Genomic DNA, 25,528 nt, shown 5'->3' with positions numbered 1-25,528 from the left:
GTCATTTTAGTTCCATCTCTGTCAGTCAGTACATCTACTGTTGTCAAAGCAATACCAAACGTTCTGAAAAGATTGCAATACAAAGAAGAACTTTCCAAGGGCCCAATGATTGGTTGAGTCCATAATGCTTTTAGAGTTCAGAAGAGAGTGGGGTTGTTTACTGGGGAGGTCAGAGATTAGAGCCAGGAAGTAATGATAACCCTTCCATTTGTTTGCAGTTTTGCAATTTTATTCTTCTCCCCAGTCCCAGATACATATCATTGTTGATTTTGAGAAGCATGGAATCAAGGAAATGGATGTCATCGATAAAAGGACGAAAAGAGTGTAGTACTGTGGCACACAATAGAAAGCTGCTTTCAGCAAAGCAAGAGATATAGCAGTAAGAGTCTTAGGTCTTAGAGTCACTAACTTGTTAGATGCTTTTATTAGTTCCAATAGCTTTTTCAGTTATGTTGGATTTTCTAGACACTTTTTTTTCTTTCTATCCAGTATTTATCCCTTTCGTTGTCTAGGACTTCCAGAATAATGTTGAATAGGAGCAATAATAATGTTGAACAAGAGCATATTTGTCTTATTCCTGACTTTAGTGGGAATGTCGCTGTTTCACTATCAAGAATAGTATTTGCTACTGGTTTCTTATAGATACTCATTATCTAGTTAAGGAAAATTGCTTCTATTCTTAGGTTAACAGGATTTTGTTTTAACCAAGGTTTAAAAAAAAATCAGCATCTACTGAGATTCAGACCACATATTAAACCCTTCTTATTATCTATATGAACAGGAGACACAGAGATGAGAGACAAAGTCTCTGACTCAAGGAGCTTAGTCTTGTAGGTGAGAGACAGGTAAATAAAAATTGCTATACAGTGGGGTACGTGCAGCACTAGAAATATGTTCATCTTAAAAATATTTTGAAATGAGAGTAAAAATGATAAATAAATATAAAGAAAGAAAGAAAAGTTTTCACAAAGTACAAAGTTAGCTCAGAAGATGGTGTCCACGGTGGGTGGGGGAGGGAGAAGAGAATAGTAAAGGAAAGCTTTCAATGAGTTGGCATATCTAGGGGATAGAAAAAAGAAGAACATGAGCTAAAGCCTTGGGTCATGAAGCTGTGTGTCTTTGGAAAACTCCGATCAGTTTGTTATCGCCAGAATACAAAATATTTTGGCAATGAGAGATTAAAATGCTGGAAGATAGGCAGAGAGTAAATTGTGAAGAGTTCTATATGTCATGCTGAGGAGCTAGATTTTATCCTGTGATAGGAAGTCAGTGAAGAGTTTTAAGCAGCAGTGAGAGATATGATTAGGATTGCATCTTATAAGGATCACTTTGACAATAGCATAGCAGGTGGATTGGAGTGGGCAGAACTGGTGGTAGACAGATCAGTTAAGATGTTATTACAACAGTCCATATGAGAGAAGGTAAAAGATGAAGACCTAACCTAAGGCAGTGGAAATGAGAATAAACAAAAGTTTCAGACATATTTGGGAGGTAGAATCAATGGTAACTGATGAGATGCTGGCGGAGGGGACAGTGAGAGAGAAGGAGGTGTGTCTAGGTTTATTGATACATTTCAGGTTGGATGACTGGGTGGATGGTTATGTCATCTAAGAAGGGAAGACAGGAGGGAAAACAGGTTTGGCAAAGTATTTCGTCCCAGACTGATTCTTTGAGATATTTGTAAGATATCTAAAGGAAAATATCCTGTAGCAGTTGCATATTATAAATCAGCCTCAATTGAAATGTCTTGCTGGAGATATGAGTGATTGTTAAATTGTTGAGATAAACCAGGAAGAGGATAGAGAGCTGTGCTCTACAATATGGTAGGCACTAGCCACATATGGCTACTTAATTTCTAAGAGCTTCATTAAAATATAATTCACATAGTATTCAATTCACTCATTTAAAGTGTACACTCATATGTGGAAGATAAATAAATAAACACATAGATACAGGGAACAGATTGGTGGTTACCAGAGGGGAAGGGAGTCAGGGGAGGGCGAAAGGGGCACATATGTACAGTGACAGAGGGCAACTGGACTTTTGGTGGTGAACATGATGCAGTCTATACAGAAGCCAAAATATAATGATGTACACCTGAACTTTACACAATGTTATAAACCAATGTGACCTCAATAAAATATTAAAAAATAAAGTGTCCAATTCAATGGTTTTTAGTATATTCAGAGTTGTCCAATCATTACCACAATCAATTTTAGAACATTTTATCACCCCAAAAAGAAACCCTGCACCCTTGAGTAGTCACTTGCATTTCCCCTCAATCCTGAAAATTAAAAAAAATTTTTCAAGGCTATACATGACCAGGCCTCTGCCTCCCCAACTTCATTTTATAACACTCTTCCCCTTGTTCACCTTACTTCGGCCTCCTCTGGCTTCCTTTCTGGTTTTTTTTCTTTCTCTTCTCAGAGACATCGTGCTTGTTATTCCCACTAGAAATCCCGGCTCTCAACATGGTTGACCTCTCTTCATCCAGTTTCCGGCTCAGACATCACCTCCACAGAGAGAATGTTCCCAATCTATCTAAAGGAGACCCTCTTCCAGCCCTCCACCCTGCCCCAGTCAATTTCTAGCTCATCTTCCTACTTGATTTCCTCTATAGCATTTACCACAATCTAAATAATTACATTTACTTGTTTATTACCTGTTTTGCTTCACAAGAACGTGAGTTCAACAAAGGAACAGACTTATGTGTTATGTCCACTGTTAAATGTTCAGTACCTAGCAGGTGCTCAAAAAAATTTGTTGAATGAATGAATGATCAAATAAATGGAGGCCAAGGTGAAAGGAAACATGGTATTTTGGGGGAATTTTAAATGGCTGGGCAAGGCTGGAGTACACGTTAATGATCAGAGTTGATGCTGGAGATGGAAGAAGCCATAACATCAAGAGGTTCATATGCCGTTACAGGGGACTTGCATTTTATCCTGAAGGCAATAGGAAGCCATAAAAGATTCTGAGTAAGGGAATGGCATTACTAGATTTGATTTTTTAAAAAATCACCCTGGAGACAATGCTAGATGGATTGGATAGGAGTTACTGTGCAGGCAGGAAGATTAGCTAGGGAGACAGTGCAGTGATCCATGGAAGAAATAAAGAGTATGAGGGGGTAAATTAATAAGAGGGTGTAGAGGCAATGAGAATGGAGAGAGGACGTAGACTTCCAAATATGTCACTTGGATAACTCAAGTTTTTATAGAGGAGCCTGTAGAAAATACCTTTAAAGTTATGCTCATGTTGCACTTAGATTTTTTTAAATTAAGTTTAGTCCACTGTGTATAGAGAACTCTGTTCTTAGAAGAGGTAAATGGATTAAAGAAGTGATTTCCAAACTTGGCCAATTATCACGATCACCTTGGGGATTTGTAAAATAATTTAAGGAAGGGTAGACAAGAATGAAGAGTTTTTTAGACATAATAATTCAGAGACACCTGTGAACATCAAAGTGGGCTTTTGGGTATAGAAATCTAGAGTTTGAGAGTTCTAAGCTAGGTATAGATTTTGGAATTATGGGCAAAAGGCCCTAAACAAAGCCATATGTGTGGATTAGATCGTCTAGTGAGACAGTAGGGAGAGCCTAGGACAGAATCTTGGTGAATATTGACATTTAGGGAACAGAGACAAAGAGAAACCAAGAAAGGACACTGAGTAGGTGTGGCTAGAAGGGCAAGGAAGAAAATCAGGACAATGAGAAGATAGTTGCAAGTGGGAGTAGTCAAAGGTGTCACAGACACAAAGACTTCTTCCTGCTAGATTACAGCTACTCTGTAAAATACTACTATATTATTTTATCTAGTGAGTTCTAAACTTAAATGATTATTGAAGTCGCTGGAATAGCCTTCCTAAAATATACAGAATCAAAATTGCTGAGATGAAGCCCGTGAATCTGTATTTTTGGAAAAGCTTCCTAGGTAATTCTCATATGCAGTTGGGTTTGAGAACTATTAATTTAAATCACTTGCTTAATCCAAAAACAGAGAAATTTATTTAAAAGGCCTGGACAGAGACCTAAAAAATAAAAATCTAGGCAGAATGTCAGAATAATTTTGAGAGCATATATTATAATCTCCCTTTGGAAGGAATAAAGGCAATTAATTACCTAACTTTCCACAGTTAGGCATTATGATGACTCCGTAAGAATAAAGTAACGCCCACAGTAGAGAACATATAATTTTCAAATACTTAAAAGTAAAAACAGCTGGTGAATAACATAAAGAGGTAGACTGAAATAATTTATTATAAAGAAACTTTTCCCATAAATGTTTCATCAACATACATAATGACATTTTCGTGTATTCATAATTAGAGTGGGAAAACTTTTAAAATTTTTAAAACAAGAATGAGATGTAGGCAACAATGAACATTTGTGGTTCTGTGCCCTCAAGAACTCTAGTTTACACAATAGGAATGTTGATTAAACAACTGACAGGACAGTCAGTTGGAACTAAACTTTTCTTTCATTTCTCCAAATAAAAGGAGGCAAAGAAATGTGACATACTGGCTTTACAAATTCTCCAGATGTCAAAATTGATCTGGTTGATTAATTAATCAAGAAATTTTTAATTTCTATTTTCTACCCTTAAGTCACTAAATATAAATCACTGATTGACAATGAATAAAGTAAAGTTGGAGCTGTAATTCCATCCAATTAGTTTTAAAACGTATTATTTTGGAACAAAGTCCTTCTCCTAGCTAAGTAAATAAGATTTCCCTTTAAGGAACAAGTGCATTTTTAACAGATTCGGGAACTCGACTTGCATAGTAGTCGTAATTCCTCAGTGTGGCCAGGACGCCTGCGGAGTTCATATGTTTCACTTCCTTGTTGTACTGAAGGGCATTTCCATGGATGTCGGTCAACTTGCCTATAGAAAAAAACATCAATACAACGTTAATGGCTGATTGGATCATTATGTTTCTAGTTATTTTTAAGCACCCTCTTGCTTCCCTATATAATAATATCCAATAAATTTTGAATAAAGTAAGAAAGATAATGAGTGACCATAAAGGTTAAGTGTTAATTCACTTGAAATTTAAGACTATAGAGCAATTTTGACTAACTGAAGGATAAAACATTATTTTTCTCCTTGATTACAATAATTTCATTTAGCATTTTCAATTTATATTTCTCAGGATCAATTAATTTCTCTTTTCCTGAGTTGATTACTTTCCCTATTGGTTATACTCCATCATCACTACTTCCATTTTCAAAACTGTTTTCTTCATTCTGCCATTTAATATTAAGGCTTTATTTGGTAAGAATTTAAGTGAAGTATGTTCATAAAATGAAACTGTATAATACAGTTACATTTAACACTCTAAAGAGAATAGATTGTGATGAATTTAACTTGCTTGTCATGTAATATGCTAATGAGATATTGATACAATAATATACCAGGAGAAATGACAGAATAAAAATCAAGTAGTTAAGAGCAGATGTGACCTGATATCTATTTGAAATCGTAAAATCATCTTACTATGTATATATTTGTAATACATTTTCAGTCAGATTTAAAAAACTCTAACTCTATGATTTTTAGCACCAGTACTGAGATATTTACCCATACGGATTAAAAGAAACTAAGTGACGTGATGATAATGATAATGAATATTTTACTTTTCAAGGAAAAAACCCTAAAAGCATTAAAGCCATAAATTAGTAAGGGTTTAATTAAAGTAACTGTATGCAGATCAAGGTCCAACAGAGAAACTATAAAGAAAAATGAATTTGCTGAAAATCTACTTTCTCACCTATGAAATGCAGGGTTGATAATCTCTAACTTTCTAATTTTTATATTCTAAGAGTCTAGGAAAAGTAATACTATTGAAATATTATGTCTTAGCATAATATAAAAACTGTAATTCCCCAAAATATAAGGGACCAACCTCCCACAGCATGTAGAATAACTTCGGGAGCACAAGTATCCCACTTCTTACATCCAGGACTTGCAAATACATACGCAGAGGCTTTGCCTTCAACAAGCTGAATAATCTGTAACGGTAAAGACAATAATTATCCCTCGACCATGACATGACTGAGGTACAAACAAGAGAAACTGCTTGTTTCTATTAAGTATATTTCAATTCCTCTGTCAGACTCAGCTTAGGTTAAAGCCTTTAGCAGGTTTAAATGACATGAGTACGTGAAGAACTATCTAGGATACATGCATAATATAGTGATTTGAGAGAAAAAAAAGTGGTCAAATCAGCTATAAGGAAGATATTTGAACAGTCTCCACACTCCAAGTTAGACAAAATAAAGTTTTCTTTTTTTATGTTGTTTTTCTTTCTTTCTGTAAAGGCAATATATATTTATTGAAGAAAAACTGAAGTTTTTTCACCATGTAAAAAATTGACTGTTATTATATAAAGGATAGAGAAATATCAACTAGTGCAATAATGTATAAATTGTGATAAGTCCTAACAGATGTATGATGCTTACCAGTCTAACAAGTAGTTTCACAAGTCTTTGGAATCATATCTATTGCTGTTTCCACTACCAAAATATGAATTTTTCTTTTTTTGGCTGAGAAAGATTTGCCCTGAGCTAATATCCATCGCCAATCCTCCTCTTTTTGCTTGAGGAAGATTCGCCCTGAGCTAACATCTGTGCCAATCTTCCTCTATTTTGTATGTGGGCTGCCACCACAGCATGGCCACCGACCAGCAGTGTAGGTCCATGCCAGGGAACTGAACCCAGGCTGCTGAAGCAGAGTGCACTGAACTTAACCACTAGGCCACAGGGGCTGACCCGAAAATATGAATTTTTAAATAGTCATCTTAATAATTCCTATAATACTTGAGGTCACGATAGAAACTCCATCACTCAAAACAGTAACTTGCTACCAAGTTTTCATCAGTCCAACTTTTCTTTTAGTTATTCTGTAAAATAATTAGTACTGTGAAACTCAAGAGTTCAAATATTCAGAAGAGACCAGACTAGGAAAATGAAGAAAATCTCAGTGAATACAATGTAACCAATTATTCCTTTCAGCACTATTCAAGAACACCTTCAAACGATTAAACCTTGCTGCTGGCTTTTAAGTAAAAGGTTTTTCTTTCATTTAACAAATATGTGTCAAGTCTTATTATGTGCCAAGAACTATGCTAGGTATATTTTTTGAGGGGAGAGGGGCTGTAGCCTTCATTAGATTCTCAAAGAGGTCCTTGATGTAAAAAAGTTAATAACTGCCCAACAAGGTCTTTTCACAGGAGAAAAGGTGGGGGAGGTACAGGATGGGGATTTTGTTCCTAAGGAGAATGGTGCTCTTCGGGAATAAAAGAGGTAATGGGGTTTTGTGGTTATAAAAGTAGGTGCAAAGAGAAATCATATTTCAGTGAATACCACAAAAATATTTTTACTTTGAAAAGTTTTAGACGTTTTTCAAAATACTGTTATTTTTATTTATTTTTATTTTTTTAATTTTTTTAAATAATTTTATTTATTTATTTTTCCCCCAAAGCCCCAGTAGATAGTTGTATGTCATAGTTGCACCAAAATACTGTTATTTTTAAACTCTGATTTTTCATCCTCTTGTCAGTAAACGTTTTTAGAAAATCTAAAAATAGTTGATTATTGCTTCTAAAGGGTAGGTGAAGAGAAATGAATTCCATTCAGTTCAATAAATATTTATCATTTGTCTTCCCCACGCCAGGGACACAAGTGTGAAACACACATGTATCAGGAAGTACATGCAGTTCAGTATCAGTAGACCCTAAGGGTGAGTGAGGGATGGTAGGAGATAAGGCTTGGGGGCATTCAGGGGTCAGGATATAGAGGAATTTACATTCCATTCTCATAAGCTTGGATTTTAAATTGTTGTGAAGGGGAGTCATCCAAGGATTTGGGGCAGGGGAATGACATATGGTAAGTTTTGCATTTTTGTGTGTGTGAATATGAAGAACACTGGCCCTGAGCTAACATCTGTTGCCAATCTTTCTCTTTTTGCTTGAGGAAGATTGTCACTGAGCTAATATCTATTGCCAATCTTCCTCTATTTTGTATGTGGGTCACTGCCACAGCATGGCTGATGAGTGGCGTAGGTCCGAGCCCAGGATCCAAACCCGCAAACCCAGGCCGCAGAAGTGGAGTGTGCTGAATTTAACCACTACGCCACGGGACTGGCCCCGTGTTTTGCATTTTTAATTGCTCTAAGTGGCACTGTGAAAACTGGGGCTGAACAGGGAGACCACTTTGGAAACTACTGTAAAGTCTGGGTAAAGGATGATGATAGGTTTCAACTAGGGCACTGGCAGTTGAGATGGACAAGAGGAGATGTTAGGGAAGAATTAAGATCTATAGGTAGGACCAGATTGATAGGATGTAAGGAAGGAAGGAGTTTAGGATGACTTTCAGGTGTCTAGTTGGAACAATTAGGAAAATGGTGGTGCCATTAACCAGACAGGAAATAGGGAGAGGAACACATCTGGGGGCAGGTAGTAGAGGACGAGCTCATATTGGGCATGTTGAATTTGAGATACCTGAAGCACGTCATCCTGATCATATTCAGCGGGTAATGAGAGGAGAAGAGATCAGGGCTAAGGATGTAGATCAAATTGTGTTCCATTTCACAATTTTCTCAAGAAGAGGGGAGCCTAGATGAAAGAAGGGGGAAGATTCCAGGAAGGGGCAGCCAGGCCCATCCTTAGAGTCTGTAGAAGAAAGGTCTAGGGAGTAATCCTAGAGAGTCCTTGAGAAAACAAGGGCTGGCAAGAGGCACCGGGTCTTATCCTTATGATTTATTACCACTGAACTCTCTCAGATTAAAAAGACTCAAATCTTAACATTTTTGTAAAATTCATATGTTGCTGAAATGTGCTTTTAACAGCAAATTACAATCTTTAGTTGCTTCTCTCAAACTCTTATTTCACATTTTTTAAAAGCTCAGTATTTCTTTCCATGATTCAACTGAATTTCAGAGCAGATGACAGCAGTTTTTCATACCTTATTTCCTGCTCCTCCCACTCGCAGCACATCATCAGGGTTCATAGCAGTAATACAGTCAGTAACCAATTTGCTGTTATGGGATCGGGTAGTTGTGATAATGTGTTTCCCAGCAGGCACTTCTTTCAGCTGAAAGCCAAAGGCACCTAAACCTAAAACTCCCCAGATTGTCCTCCCCAACACAGCATCTGGTCCTGCCTATGTAAATGAGTGAAACAACAGCAGAGCTTGTAATCATTTGGAGAAAAACGTTAGCCATAAATAGAATATTTAGTCACGTTAGCAACATGACTTTTTAAAAACAAAAACATGATAATGGTATAAAGTACAAAAACAATATCATCGACAAAGAAGTTTTCCCAAGAGAATCAACTGATTACTCTTGTTGTTGTTTGGGTTAATAACTGGGTTTCAAAGGTACTGAAGGGAACTTTTGGTTATGTCCTGGAGTTCTCAGCAAAGGGAACATCATATACTGATTCCTGTTCCTCTCTGAATCATCCCATTATCTCATTATTGTATTTGAAAATAGCCGTTTGCAAAAGGGACTGAAGTCCCCAGGAAATGAAACACCATGTATTGATTACTACCTTTCATTATCTAAGGAATGAAAAGGATCATGTTACTCCAGGAATAGGTAATGGTGATAATGTACTCTGCTGCTACAGAGACAGAGCACGCAGCTGAATAGGCCGCTACTGAAGAGTAGCCATGGATAATGGGGTCAGGGTCAAAGATTTCACTGACAATTGTAGTGGTAAAATGACAATGATGATGCAATCTTAGAATCTGTACTTTCCTGTGCAGAGCTCAAAGAATTTTCAACCACATTGTTATAACTATACACTTCATATAGAAAAACATAACCTGTATTTCATGGACCGTAAAACTGATGCATAAAATGATTAACACCAAATCATCAAAATACCATTATATTAATATAGTAGACATATGTTGTAGACATACAGACATATATTTTACTGAATACTAAGTACGTACCAGCCACCATACTAAGTGCTTCACATGCATTATCTCATTTAATCCCCAAAACAACCCCATGAAGTAGGTATTATCACCCTTATTTTACAGATGAGAAAAATGAGATTTGGAATCATTAAGTAACTTGACCACGGACTCTTGGAAGATCATAACCAAGCTCAGGCTAATCTGTTTTCAAAGCCAATATTCTTCATTTCTAAACTATCCTGTCTAAGTTTACTTGTCAACATGCTTTCAAAAACGTCATCTTATTTGTCCTGTAGCAGTACCCTGGGTGCTGTTACAGTGGAATATGCTGATGTTGCAGGATGCGTTCCATGGGAAGCAGACTCTGAGATAGGTAGGATGTTTATTAAGGAGTGCCCTTGGGATCAACACCCATGGAAGGGAGGGAAGGCAGCGTGACTGGGCAGAGAGAGAAACCGAGTTGTGATACAGACCCAACAACAGCTTCAGCTGACCCTATGGAGAATGGCCCTTCAGGGTTGTACCAGATTGGGATAAACTATCAGGCCTTTATATCCCTGCAATAATCGGTAATTGGATATGGACTGCCTTGGGAAAGGATGTGTCCCTGGGTGAGGCAGCTCTTCACAGGTGAGGAATCCCCGAAGAGGCTGACAGCTGAAGGCTGTCTGCTGATAGCACTCCTGCAAATGAGGCAACAAAGGAACCAAAGAACAAGCACCAGGTGTTCAATATATGTTTCTGTGCTTCCTCTGTTCCCTCTCAAGTCTGTGCTACAGGAGAGGCTGGAATCTGAGACAGAAGGATGGCTTCTGTGGTGGCTCTGGGTGCTCATTAAGCTCAGCTTGATTGCTGAGACTAATTTCATGCTCTCAAGAAACCTATTTATTAATTCAGCTCTCTAGTTATTCTGAAAAAGAAAGGAAAGCATACTAAATAGTGGACACGAGTATTCTGGTCCCTAATGTCACATTCCTCTGTAAATGATTCTGTAGGCCGAGAGGATGGGACCAAGGAATCTGGCACCCTGGGGAGGTACACGCACTCCCAAGAGGCAGCCAGCTAGCCTTCCTCTGCACTCCTGATCTCTCAGTCTCGCTCACTGTCTCTCTCCTTCAATGGCTCCACACCAACTTTCTGGGGGTAATAAAGGCTAACATTTTCACCTTACTGATGAGTTAACTGAGATTCATGACGGTTAAGAAGCTAGTTCTGACATGAAGACAGACTGGGTCTCTGCACTAAGCCATGCTGTTTCCTTTAACAGCCTACCAGCTTCCACATCTGCTAGAATCAATAATAAAGTTTGAATTGTTAAATGTCTTTTACCTGGCTCAAGAGAGCAACATAGAGTAACGGGTCAGAGCTTGGACCAGGGTTTGAATCCCAGATCTGCCATTGATCAACTGGCTGACCTAGGGCGAGTTACTTGCCTCGGTTTCCTCTTCTTTAGAACAGGGATAAAGGTTCCCTTAAAGGATTATGGTGAGTATTAAATGAGATAATGCATGTAAACCCCTTGAGTCTGGCACTACACAGTAAGCTCTTGATAAATTTTGGCTATTATTATAATGATGATTTAAAATTGAATATTCAGCCTTGAATACTACCAACAGAATTGATCAACTTTTCTAGTTGTTGCAACAAATTTTAAGGCATAAGTGAGAGAAGGAAGAGAGAGGAAAAAGAGGGTACAGAGGGAACGTGGTGAATGAGGTAACAAAGGGGAAAAGCAGGACAGGAGACAGTGAACTGGCACGTGGGATGGACAACATCTACCTGGGGTACCACTGGCTGCCCCCCTCTTTTCTACCTCATAGTGCAGCCAAAACCCTAGCTATTTTTCTCACCTTTGCTTCATTCCTGTGTTCCCTTAACTTCTGCTTTTCATTGTTCTGTGGAAAATGAATACAATTTTCTAATCTCAGAAAGAAGTGATGGAAATTAACAACTCCTATCTTTTTTTGATGAAGGGTGCCATGCATTACAATGTTATCTCTGAATTAAATGCCCCTCTTGTACGTAATAGTATTAACTTACTTTAAAGTTTACGTAATAACCACAAACTTACGTCTGCATATAATACTATACAAAATTAAAGTCATATTAAAAGAATTAATGGACACTTAAGCAATTCAATATGACTTTCCCAATAATGCATAACGATTTTTGCTAAATAATGTTAAGAAGCACATGATTATAAAGTTATAATCATACAAATGGCAGAAATAAACAGATTTATCTTAAAAGTAGAGAGTAATTCTGCTCTTAACTCAAATTGGAAATTCCAAAGTAATAGTCCCCACTCTGGTTACTTTGTTTCTCCAAAGTTCTATCAAGGTCACACTAATGTAAATACCTTAAGTATTTTATATCAACAATTTCCTTTAACATTTAATGTGATTTAATGGTATATTCCTGCTTTGGAATTACATTAGTCTCTTGCTTCTAAGGAAGACAATTTCCTGGGATCATAATAGAAAGTCAAAGCAGAATAGAGAGACAAAGCAAGAGAGAAGAGCGTAAGAGTATATTGAGTTCTGCTATCAACGCTGACTATAGTTTAGGCACTACGTAGTATTACCTGGAAAACAACATGGTTAGCATCTTTTCTTGGTTGAAATGGTTCATTTCTTCAATGTGCTTCAAGAACCACCTGTAAATCAGGTGTCTCAATGACCAAGCTAATCAAGAACCATATCAGTAATTCCCATCTTTTGCATTTGAATCATAAGGCGTACATAAAAATATATATGTAATATAGAGGGTGTCTCTGTACACACACATACATACTATACATTCCTGGTATCAACACCCTCAGAGGTTCTGATTCAATAGGTCTGGGGTATGACCTGGGAATCTGTATTTTGTATAGCTTCCCAGATGATTGCACATGCAACCAAGCTAGAAACCACTGGATTAGATAACATCAGGAATCACATAACACTATAATTATTTATTTAATAAAATATTTTTGTATCATTTATAGTAATACCTGGTAGTTGTAATATGGCTGGTTAATAACTCCTGCAATGGCTTTTCCTTCATAAGCAATTCCAATGAGAACTGTTACATTGTCAAGAAGACCTATAAAGAAGAAATGAATATCAATTACGTAACTTTCTCATGTTATGACTCATCATCAGCACATGAATTGCTCCAAGTTATTTTTGCAGTAAAGGTAAAGAATTTGCAATGATTCATCCATGACCAATCTTACTTCTGGAAAAATGCACAAATTAAAAGAGTGAGCTGGCTAGAGACAGAAGAAGGGTCTATGACCACTTAATTGAATTGATACACATGGTCTCATTAGTGCAATTTGTAAACCAATTAACCAAACCAGCCATAACTCCACAGCCACTATCATTAAATTCCTGTGCCCCCTCTGCCACCATCCGACTCACTCTCACCTGTGGGATCACTCTCTATTCCATGATTACTCTCCAGACTTGCATTTCATACCTCTGAAGTAAGGTTTCTCAAAGTGGAGTCCATGGACTATCAAGCAAGATTAGAATTAACTTGTGTAATTTTTACAACACAGATTCTCTGGCTCTTTCAAAGCCAGTGAATCAAAATGTCTGGAGGTGGGGGTCGAGATCTAAACAAGCTGTCTAGGTGCACTTACACAAACTAAAGCTGTCTAGAGCTTCCCTATTTCTCAATGGATTACAGAGATGTTTTCAGTGCACACACATACATACACACGCACACACACACACTGCGTGACTCTCTCATTATAGATATGTCTCACCCAAGGACGGAGAAAGGGTTTTTCTAGTAATCATGAGAAATTTTCTTTTTTTTAAGCCATGAAGCTGAGAACCAATAGAAGAAAACCTATGCAGATCTTTATTTCAAAAATAAAACTCTAAGACTACACTATGCTCCTAAAACCTAAAACTCTGGCTCTAAGCCTGGTCTTTTTTACTTTAATGTTGCCAATTTTATTTTAATTTGCTGCTTTCTAATTTTTCTCATCTTAGAGAATTTCGGAAAGGAGAAATATTGTACTATGTTTCCAAATCCATCTTTAAAGGCGAGGCTGTGAAGTGAGAAGGGGTTCACAGATGAGGAGAGAGTGAGTGGGATGGGCATGTGATGGTGGTGGCGGCAGAGCAAGGGCAGACAGACAGCCGTGCTTTTCATTGTTTTTCTACCCCAATAAGGCTAGGGGTTCAGTATAGTCCCTTTGGCAATACTGGTTTAGTGTTCGTTATTCTCATCTGGGGGATATGAGAATTGTGGAGCTGGTAGAGTCGGGGGAGGGGAGTCCTAATTGAAGGGGATGAATTTTCTCCCTCTCTGTCTTGACAATCACTGATTTATAGTAAGTTAGCTAGGGTGAGCACAAATACAGCTTTAGGGCATAGACATAAAATATGATACCAGCTTTTCCTACAACATATGAAATATAAAATGTTTACAACTAAACATCATATACTAGTCCTACTGCTATCAAATACAAATACCAAAGAGATACTAGCCTTCAGTATATTCCTTGGTACCATCCAGAGGATCAACCCAGACCACAAGCTAAAAAAAAGAAAATATCCAAATTAAGCAGACAAAATTAAAAAAAAAGATTTAAATAGTTTAACTCAAACTACCCTTTGTTATCATTTTTGAAATTATTTTATGGATGGTTTAAGCCAATGTCATCAGTTTTGTGATAGTGAAAAAAACTTGTTTTGTAATCATGGAAAAAGTTCCATTTAAATTAGAGAAAAGTCTGATTTAAGAATTTTAAATATGAAATGCTTAACTGATTAAAGCTTACTGTTACCTGAATACTAAACACAATGCCATAACACACCAAAAATGTTTTGAACAATGTGTGGTTGCTACTCATTTTTATATATAAATGCTCCTTAAGAAAACAAATAATGACAGTCTGATTAACTTAAGGATACCATTTATATATGGCAAAGAAAAATGAACTGTTATAAAACTGACACTGACTGAAAAAGAAATCCCTTCTACGCAGGACTTAACATGATTCAGGATATGTGGCCATTAACCACTAGAATTACAATGCTTGATGTGAAATTGTGAGCGAGGACATATTTCTGTTGGAAGATAACATCTCGTCTTCTTTCCATTTTCCAAACCACAGAGTAAAGTGCCTTACTCATAGTAAGTAGTCAATGAATGTGTTAAATAAATTAAAATTCAAAAACTAAAGAAGTCTGATAGTTATTTGACATCACATTTAATCTCAGCAACTATAAAAAGTAAAGGGGGTGATTTTTATGGCCTACCAAAAATACAAGGCAGCAATCTATTTCATCTCCTTCCAGCCCCAATTACCAATGAAATGTTTTACTACCAAATCTACTAAATAACAAATTAGATATTCTCCCTAAAAGTATTTTTAATAATAGTTTTAGAGTGGAGAAGAAACCAATAGGATAAGCAACTGAACTCTAAACTAACAGGTGAGATGTTCCACGTGGTTGCCTGACACTTCCATGTTGGCTCTGAAAGATTTCAAGTTCTTGATTGCCTCTATAATTACCAGCTTTCATCATTATAGGCAAACTTTATTCCCCTTACTATGGCAAAAAATTAAGATTAACAGAGAGTTAAGTAATAATATGGATCATACATCTTCCTCTTTAATAGACCTGTACTGTGATGGGCATGGTTGCTGCAGTATTTCCTCCCACTGGCCATCTTCAATCAGTTCTTGATCCACTTCCTCAGAAGGCAGATCCTAAAGCAGACAAGACTGACCATTACTGAAGCTGTTTAGTGTTTACACAATACCCTCCGTCTCAGTAACAGAAGAAATGCAGCGTCATAGTTTTTACTAGTCCTTCCCGTTCAACATTTATGTTTAGAGCTTTAAAGCAAACCGAATAAAATTGCAAAAATGACTGTATACGTCTCATCAAAGTTGATTACAAACTCATTATCCTGAACAGAGTTTAAAAAGAAAAGAATTTTTACATATTGTAACCTTATTTAATAAGTGGCTCTGACATCAGATACTTCTCGCTCAATTACATGAGATGTCAATTCCCTCACTTACACAGTGTTATAGTCTTTGGATAAGTACGCAAGTAAGCCTAATTTAAAACAAAAACCAAAACAGAAACAGAAACAACAAAACCCATTTTATTCCAAAGTTCTAGAACTCTGCCCATCTTATAGTTTGTATGCTGAATATTATAACAGCAACCATATCTTCTATGGCCAAGAATTGAGACATCTGGCCTAGAAATGGACCAAAATATTTTATAATCAGACATTTCCTTCAAGTCCAAGGAATACAATAATTACTTTTGTGTTAAAACACTAGATATAATGCTTGAAATCATAATAGAGGTATATAAATCATTAAAGTGGCAATTATAAATCCATATGGTAAACAGACATTAAAAAAATATTATATCCCTGACAAGTCTTACCTCTTCCCCTATAATTGTTAGTTTGGGGAATTTCCGGGCCAGTGAAGAGCATATGCTCATTTGTACCAATCGGTCAGCTTTGGTCTGCAGGTCTGTTGCAGAGGTCTGCAACACAGAATGCAAATTTTAGTAAAACCAACACGAAATAAGTTGTCCTCTGATTTCTAATGCATGAGTGTCCATATCATTTAAGTTACACTGTCTGTTCTTAGATTCATGGAACTTAACACCAAATGAGCCAACTAGTTTCCTGGTTTGGTTTTTCTCGCGGGATTTATAGTGGTTAAAGTTTGGAAAGGAGCTTTTGAATTATTAGAACATTTTCTCCCCTAGTTTAGAAATTCCTTTCATAAGATCTCTAGATCAATCTTTTGCTTAAACAGGTTAAGAGATAGGAAAGTAATAACTTTTCAAGGCAGTCAAAGCTAAAACCTGTACCTTTAGTTATTTGAAAGGTATTCCTTACATGGATCCTTCTATAACTTCCACTCACTAATCTTAATCCTAATAATTCAAGAGGTCCTCAAGATGATACACTAATGTACAGAAAAAATTCCTATTTCTAAAATATAAAAAATATGAAAATGAATGGCAGTAATATTTAATATATAGCTCCCCTATGGCATTCTCACCCAATCTGCATGTCAGATTGTTATGTTAGTGAAAGACAGTGGAAAAATCTTATAACTGACAGCCACAACCTCCTTTGTTAGTTTGCTTTCAGAGAATTACATGTTGTAATTTATATATGGCTGGTTAGGTGGATTTACAGATTATATTATCTTAAATAGTAGAATTTTTACAATACTTTATAATGAGGTAAGGAAGGATCATGAAAATCCAAGTTTTTTATGCCCCACTGAAGTCTGCTGGTTATCTCAACACAAAGTACTATTCTGCTAGAATCTAGTGCCACAAAGCTAGAGATCTTTGTTTATTCCCTAAAGAACCGTGTGTGGCACACAGTAGGTGCTCTATAAATATCTGTTGAATGAAACTTCTCAGAAGAATTATTGAATTCAAATTCATAAGATGACATATATCAATCAAGTTTAAATACCACTGCTCTAGAGAAAAAAGAAATACTGACAGCCATTCAACTACATATGAGGAAAGCTAGCCCAACTCTTTTCTTCTCTAGGCTATCTCCTGCTCTTTCTACTAATATAGTGCCAGACCTTACCATTCCGAATCCTTTGTGTGACAAACCTGATTTTGCCCTGTCTCTTTTAAAATGAGGGGTCAACAAGTGGATATAAAGTACTAGAAGTTATAAGTGCCTGACCAGTATAGAGGACAGTGAGATTATTACCTTTTTTTCTAATTTGAACACTATATTTCTATTACTCCTTAGCTATAGGCTACAAAGTGGTACATCTAATATAATCACAACATACAATCAATTTAAACAAAATGAGCGATGCTAAGGAAAAAATCTGGAAAGAAATGATCCAAAATATTGGCAGTGGTGGCATGATGGATAATCTTTTACTTTTTGCTTTTTTTCTCCATTTCCTATTTTTCATAACAAAAAATGCTTTACAAAAAAGAAAAGACAGTAAGATTAGTAGCCTTCTGCAAGTCACACTATTACACTGTTGGTTTATCACTCAGCATGTACATGGTCAACTAAACCCTCTTTTTCAAATAAATTTGAATCAGATTTACCTCATTACTTGAACACGAATACAGGACTTTATAATTATACCTGTTACAATATCCTGTTGGATTTGGCCCACTTTTCTCTAAGTTTGCAACTATTTTGAATACTTATTCTGTGATCCAACACATTAACTACCCCTCCCAGCTTCATTTTATTGACAAACCTGGTACGTATGTTTTCTATATCCTCCTCTTCCACAATATTTTTGAGAAGACGCGTTCAATGAATTTTTAACTGTATTTAAGTTAATGGTTAAAGAGAAAAGAATAGAGTCAGGGGCGGAGCCCTATGATCTGTCACCAATGATCTTTTCCAGGTTGAAAATGAATCATGAATTAAAATTTTTAGGTAACATAGCTCATCCAGTTAAGAATATACCTAACAGGGGCTCAGGATGGGGGAGGGGAGATATCATCTGTATATTTATGAATAGCTTGAATCTTTTTCTGAAAATAGAGAATGAGAAACTATAACAAGTTTTTTCTGAAATCAAGATATCCTATATCTAGGGCCGGCCCCGTGGCTTGGTGGTTAAGTGCGCGTGCTCCGATGCTGGTGGCCCGGGTTCGGATCCCGGACGCGCACCGAGGCACCACTTCTCCGTCCATCCTGAGGCCGAGTCCCACATACAGCAACTAGAAGGATGTGCAGCTATGACATACAACTATCTACTGGGGCTTTGGGGGGAAAAAATAAATAAATAAAATCTTAAAAAAAAAAAAAGATATCCTATATCTATTTCCTATACTATTAAGCCCATAAACCTATCAAAAAAGGAAATGAGATTTATTTCACTTGTTCTTGTGATTTTTATTCTTAATTTTAAACACAGTTATATTCAATGTCCTATAATTAGCTCAAATGAATTTATTACTAAGGTGTTTTTTACTCATACATACGGTCCTCATTTTTTTATGCTAACAGCCTTAGATGTCTGACTAATTATAAAGGAGTGACTTAATTATGACTCTATTTCAAACCACTGTAATATTAATGATTAATCATATCCTATCACTTTCTCAGGTAAAATTACATTGCAATCTTCCTTAAAGATTACGATAAAAAGTTAATACATAGAAACTTACATTTAAAATTTATAATGTAAAGCAATAATCAAATCTTGTGGGTGAAATTATATTTTAAACTAGAGCACACGCATGGTAGAATTTAAGAATCAACTATCACTATCAACTATCTTTCTGATAATTTACCTAAGTTTTTAATTACCATGGTTTGGGTTTTCTTTTCCATGAAGAAAAAAAAATTTAAAGCTTTGAATATAAGGGAAACTTATTTAAATGCCAGATTTTACCAAACATGGTAAAATAGATAGATAGACTGGCTTTGCGTGTAATAGATTACTTGGGATTTGAAGCTTGGTTACAATGCTCTGGGCTTAGACAGTGGTCAGGAGGCCCATTCATACAAAGGTTTCGGTTGTAGGAAGCCTGGAGTCATTTTCAAAGAAGAAATAGAACCCATGTGAACTATAGGTCTGGCAATCTCCATAAGGGAACCATCAATTATTTCAACTATTAACGTCTGTCTAGTTTATTATAGCCTTTAGCCAAACCTCAAGGAACAAAAATAAAGTTGGTATGAAATGAGATGACACTTTCAGTACCTTCTCCACGATACCCAGGTCTCCTTCAGCAATAACACGTCTGACTATTGTTCCTGCCTTCTGAGCAATAGAATATGCTGAGGCTACCAACCGCATCAACACAGTGTGACTGGAAGCCATGACAAGCCCTAAAGGGAAATTCAGAGAAATGTTTCGTTACTTTCAAAGACAACTACTGGTTTCATTTACTTGAATTCAATTCAACAATATTTATCGAGTGCTTACTAGGATTGCCCCAACTAATTGTGAAGGTTCTTTAATAAATATTTACTAAAAAAGACTTTGGAAAAAACTCCATTTCAGCATTAGTTCTCTCAATAAACCCGACAGTATTCTTTCTCTCTGCAGATGGGACATTTTGAGGCATGGGGACACTGGCCCAGGCTGATGAGCATGTGAAAAAGGTTTATGTATGACGTGTGTAATATGCAGAGGTTGTGGAAGGTGCTTCAGGGGCTAAAAATATAAGATACAACATCTGCCCTTGAGGAGCTAATATTTTGTTGGGTTGGGGGTAAAATATTGTAACCTAAAGTCTATAACATAAAACTGGTAAGTGCCAAGAGAGGTATAAATAGCATAAGGGAAGTGAGCGTATGTGTGGAGTAATTAAAAAGGGGAGGGATTGCATGTGATTACAATTAGTTTCTGAAAATCAATGAATATTCCTTTAGTGATTACATACAATTTCATCTGCTGGTTACTTACTACCATCCTCAACAGCAGCCAAATAAAGAGAACAAGCAACATAACTAATTGGAGTGAAGACCAATCATCTGGAAAAGTACTAAGTGTCAGAGTAGTCCTGGGCTCCAATGAAAAATAGGGGAAAAAAACAGCCTTTAGGATCAAGTATATTCCTCTTTGAAAACACAAACTCAAATCCTGCAATTTTAGTGACTGTGCTGATGCTGGGATGCACACCCAGATTCCCTTCCGGACTGAAGGACTTAAGCCCCCAGCTGCTCAGAGTGCTGCCAACAGACGGCCTTTAGCTGTCACCTTTCTTTGGGAAGTTATCTGCTGAGAAGAGTCACTTCACCTGAAACTGGTCAACAGGGAGGTTTAAAGGCCACTCCCCAACTAGGCTGCTGCCCCAACTCTGATGGGCTCATCATCCTGGCTTCTGAATGCCCAGTGGGGTCGGCTGAGGTCTTAGCTGAGAATGCATCATGACCCAACTTTTCCCACCATCCCTACTTCTTTCCCTTCTCTCCCACAAGTGATCCCAAGAATACTCCCTAATAAACCTCTTGTACTTTATCCCTGTCTCAGAGTGCTTACAGGAAACCAACCCCCACCTCTAATCAAATCAACATTATCTCAATGCAATAAGGGAATACAATACAGAATATAAAGGACATTATAAACCTCAATTCAGCAAGTCATCATTCTAGCACCAATTTCTGACTGCATATTTGATTTGACATGCCTTTTAACTTCTTTACATCTTTTTTCTATTACCCTCATTCTATCCACAGGGATTATGAACGTGAGACAATAAACAAGCCAAGTGTTTGAAACTCTTCACAAGGAAGACAGAAGTGAAACTGATGTAAGGTAACGAACACCATACTGTGACCAATAGCTATCTGGAATTAAGATGAAAATAAAATAAATTTCTATGTATTTGAATTGTTTATCTTATTATTTCACAATCAGGCTGTATTCATTTTCTTGGCATACGAGGTGTTACAAGTGGAAAAACTGGTTATGATAACTCCTAATTCAGGAACACCTCAAAGAGAAAACAGGAGAAATAATTTAGCAAACACTTTGTTGGCCTTACCTCGACTCCCTTATATCCACGACCAGCCATATATCTGATTTATTCCATACTGAAAAAGCTAGTCTTCAGGCAACTAATTTGTACTACCCAGGTGTCTTAACCACTGAGGATATTTCCATATGTGTTGGTATGCTCATTCAGTCCCCATGTTATATAAGACGCCATTTGTGAAAGGCAGATCATTTTCCCTCATTGTGTGGTGTAGTTCTAACTTTCCACAGATATCATTTATCTTTGAGCCAGTTAGGCAATCATTTAAGCCTTATCAGGCTTCATATATGACTAAAACACTTCCCTTTGTGTTTGCCAAGTCCAGAGTATTTCCTTCCAAAGAAAAACATTTCAGCTTTGTCCTTCTACTACATTCCTCATAAAATGTATACTATATTTATGAACCACCATTTAAAGCTAACATCAGTTTTATAAGAATGTAAAAAATGAGGTCTGATATAAAAGCACAATGATTTATAAAGAGATCCTGCAAATCACTTTTAGTTGGCAAATAAGACAAAATTTCTACTATTTTCCCTGAAGTACTTCTTTGGTCCAAACTGAATTAGTAATGAAATATTACTATCTGCTAGCCTAATATTTTTCTTACATATTTTTTAAACAAATGAATACAGTTTTGGCTCTTGGTATAAAGAAAATGTAGTCATATTGGGGCTGGCCCCGTGGCTTAGTGGTTAAGTGCGTGCGCTCCACTACTGGCAGCCCAGGTTCGGATCCCGGGCGTGCACTGACGCACCGCTTGTCCGGCCATGCTGAGGCGGCATCCCACATACAGCAACTAGAAGGATGTGACATACAACTATCTACTGCGGCCTTGGGGAGAAAAGGGGAAAAAAAAAAGAAAAAGAAAATATAGTCATATTATCAAAACACAAAATTTGTAAAGGAGGTTCCTATTAGCCTTTTTATTTTATTTCAAGATTGGTCCTGCGCTTCATATCTGTTGCCAATCTTCCTCTTTCTTTTTTTCTTTTTTCTCCCCAAAGCTCCAGTACATAGTTGTATATCCTAGTTGTATATTCTAGTTCTTTTATGTAGGACGCCACCTCAGCATGGCTCAACGAGCAGTGAGTAGGTCCACGCCCAGGATCTGAACCTCGAACCCTGGGCTGCCAAAGCGGAACGTGCGAACTTAACTGCTGCACCACCAGCCTGGCCCCTTAGCCTTTTTAATTGTGTCCCCTCCCAGACCCTAAATGAGAAGTACCTGTTGATGGTATAGGGGGATACAGAGCAAGATCAAAAAGCTATCTGCAAGTTGCTAACTCCCTCAGAGCAGTTCAGATTATACCTCCTTCTCTCCCAGTTTTACACCTTCTTCATCCTAAAACACTACCTTTTGTGAACACGTCTGTCTGAAAGCTTACTCAAAAACAGCATAGTAGTTTAAAGCACAGGCACTGGAGCCAACTGCTTGTGTTCAAATCCTGGCTCTGCCACATATTAGCTGTGTGACCGTGGGAAAGCCACCTAACTTCTTTGTGCCTCAATCTGTAAGATGGAGCTAACAATAGTTCCTATCACATAAGATTGTTGTAATTATTAAATGAGTAACACATATAAAACACAACAGCCCCTGGCAGAGGGTAAGTATGGAAAAATACTGGTTAACCATTATCACTATGATTGTCCTCATTACTGGCTATCTTGCAGGGACATTAGGGCAGTGTTAAGGGCAAAAAATTCCTATAGCTTCTGCAACATTACTTTGACCCTGAGGACGTAATATGACAACCAATACGATCCTGAATCACGGTACAGGTTCTTTTTCATAACATTCTGGGCTTAAGGCTTAGAGTACGTATGAAAAAAAGGCTGTGTAACACTTAAGGCAGTCAACCTAACACCCCATCTGTTTAAGAAATTTTTACAGTTGCCAACAGGGCTAGTTCAGAAGAATAAAAACAGCAAGAATCAAATGATCCATTTCTTCTCATAGCCTAGGAGAGGCATCTTGAATTCAATATAAAGGTGGTGAGCATATGAGGATTAGGATCTAAAAATGAGTGATGCATTCCCAATCAAAATGCTAAGATTTTTTTTTTTGGAACCTGACCAAATGATGCTGAAGTTCAAGGTCATCTGGAAATGTAAAAATGTGAGCAGGGTAAATTCCGAAAAAAGAACAATGAGCAGAGATACTCTCCTTACTAGTAATCAAAACACGATATAAAACTATAGTAATTAAAACAGTTTAGTCCTGGGAAGACTTAAGAGAGACAAATTAATGGAGTCAAATAAATTCCAGAGATAGATCCAAAAACACTAAAGGTGGTCTTGCAAATCATGGGGGAAAAGTTAACTGTGCACAAATGGCAGGGGTAATTGCTATTCTTTTTTAAAAACTGTTAGATCCTTTTTGCATTCTTTATATCAATATGTATTCCAGATCAATGCGTGATTTTAAAAGTAAAGAATGAAACCATAAAAGTATGGGAATAAAACATGAGTAAAATGTTTTATAAATCTGGTTGACAAAAACTAAGAATCCATAAAAGAATATACTGATAAATTTGACTGCATAAAAATTAAAATATCTATATAGCCAAAATACCATGAACAAAGTAAACAGATAATTGACAAAATGAGAAAAATTTGTATCACATACTAGACAAATGAGCTAATAATTTCTGTTACATAAAGGGCTTTTATATATCAGTATGTAAAAGATGAATAATCCAATAGAAAATGAGCAAAGGACATGAACAGGAAATTCCCAGAAAAAGAAAAGCAATGGCCATTAAATACAAGAAATGCTCAATTTCACTAACTAGGAAAGAAATGCAAACGAAAACAATGAGAAACGATTGTTCATTTGTAAGATTGGCATAGATAAGAAAACGTTTGCCTGGTGTTGGCTAAAGTGTGAGGGAACATGCTCCTGACCATTGTTAGCAAGGATGTAAAGGGGTGAGACCTCTCAGGAGGGTTTTGAAAACCGTATTAAAAGTAAAATGGACACATCTTTGGAACTAGTGATTATATTTGCAGGGAAACCTAAATAAATCAAGCAAGTCTACAAATACGTAGAAAAGACAGGAGGAAAAATATCTGCTATTTCAATGAAATTTAATTTTAGGCATAACACAGTCTCGAAATGTGAGCTCACAAATAACCCAATGTCTAGGTTGCCCTGTTATTTCTACACTACAGGACCCCAGAGCACGAAAATAAAAGCACAGATAAACAATTAACATGTTGACACTCAAGAATCTAGGTCCGAAATTGGAACATCCAGAGAGGCAATCTGATTCACGTAAAAAAAATTTTTGACCATAAATCCCTTGAAACTCCTCATATCTGTGCAAAGGGGTGGAGTTAGAGGACCAACAAAGGACACACATCTGCCTAGAGGCCCTCGCCCTGACCCGCAGGGGAGACACTTACTTACGGTGACAAGCCTGGAACAAAGTTAGGAGAACGACACTCCAGGGGGTAACAAAAAACGCGTTATCAAGCCCCAGGTCCCTCGCTGCGTCCAGTACCGCGCTTTCTCCCTGTCAGTAGGTCATTTGTGGAGGTAGGACAAACCTACCTCAGCTACTGAGCATGCGGGAAATTTGGCGCAGACGCAGAACAGCGACTGCCCCAGGGCCCCCCGTCAGACTCCCGATCCTCGGGAAAACTCCACTTCTCCGTGTCTTTTCCAAGTCGCCTAATGTCAAAGCGAAGAGTGTGTCTATTAAAGAGTCCTTCTGGTTTCAGGCGGCTTCCAGTCTACTTTGTACATACAGTTCATTCTTAGAATGTTCATTGGATTAAAGATATCGCCTCCAGCGGCGGGCGGCTGCTTAACCTCGAAGAGGGTCCCCGGACTAGGTGTCCGTGGACTCCGCCCCCAACAAAACAACTTTATGCAGGATTGTGTTACTGGCGCTTACCTTTTTTATTTTTAAAGCATTCATTAGATTCTTAAAAGGCTCTGTGAGCTTTTGCATTTGCCTGTCGATAAGTCCTGGGAGATTTTCTCTCTTCCTGGCGTAGTGTACCATGTTAAAGATTTTTTTTTTTTTTTGGCTTTTTGAGGCGCGAAAGAAAACCTACTTACGACTTTTATTGCACTGCCAAAAGTAAAAACAAACAAAATAAAAATTATCTA

The 25,528-nt window shown here is 37.1% G+C and overlaps 1 protein-coding gene across 2 annotated transcripts; it reads right to left on the bottom strand.

Annotated features, from left to right (window-relative positions):
- Positions 1-4,222: 4,222 nt before the first annotated feature.
- BPNT1 (3'(2'), 5'-bisphosphate nucleotidase 1) lies at positions 4,223-24,945 on the bottom strand. Of its 2 annotated transcripts, none has more exons than XM_058533686.1 (9): positions 24,817-24,945; positions 19,629-19,756; positions 16,342-16,446; positions 15,537-15,644; positions 14,416-14,464; positions 12,921-13,012; positions 8,960-9,157; positions 5,902-6,007; positions 4,223-4,880 (listed from the first exon to the last, which is right to left on the bottom strand). In XM_058533686.1, exons 2-9 carry the CDS (start codon positions 19,746-19,748, stop codon positions 4,732-4,734), a joined length of 927 nt encoding a protein of 308 aa, XP_058389669.1. In that variant the 5' UTR covers positions 19,749-19,756; positions 24,817-24,945; the 3' UTR covers positions 4,223-4,731. The 2 variants fall into 2 exon arrangements, with proteins under 2 accessions (XP_058389669.1, XP_058389670.1); XM_058533687.1 differs by having other exon boundaries at positions 24,821-24,945.
- Positions 24,946-25,528: the final 583 nt, after the last annotated feature.

This window comes from Diceros bicornis, chromosome 38, assembly GCF_020826845.1.
Source record: "Diceros bicornis minor isolate mBicDic1 chromosome 38, mDicBic1.mat.cur, whole genome shotgun sequence".
Classification (NCBI taxonomy): domain Eukaryota; kingdom Metazoa; phylum Chordata; class Mammalia; order Perissodactyla; family Rhinocerotidae; genus Diceros; species Diceros bicornis.
The sequence above is the reverse complement of the archived record's forward strand: the minus strand, read 5'-3'. Positions and strand labels throughout refer to the sequence as shown.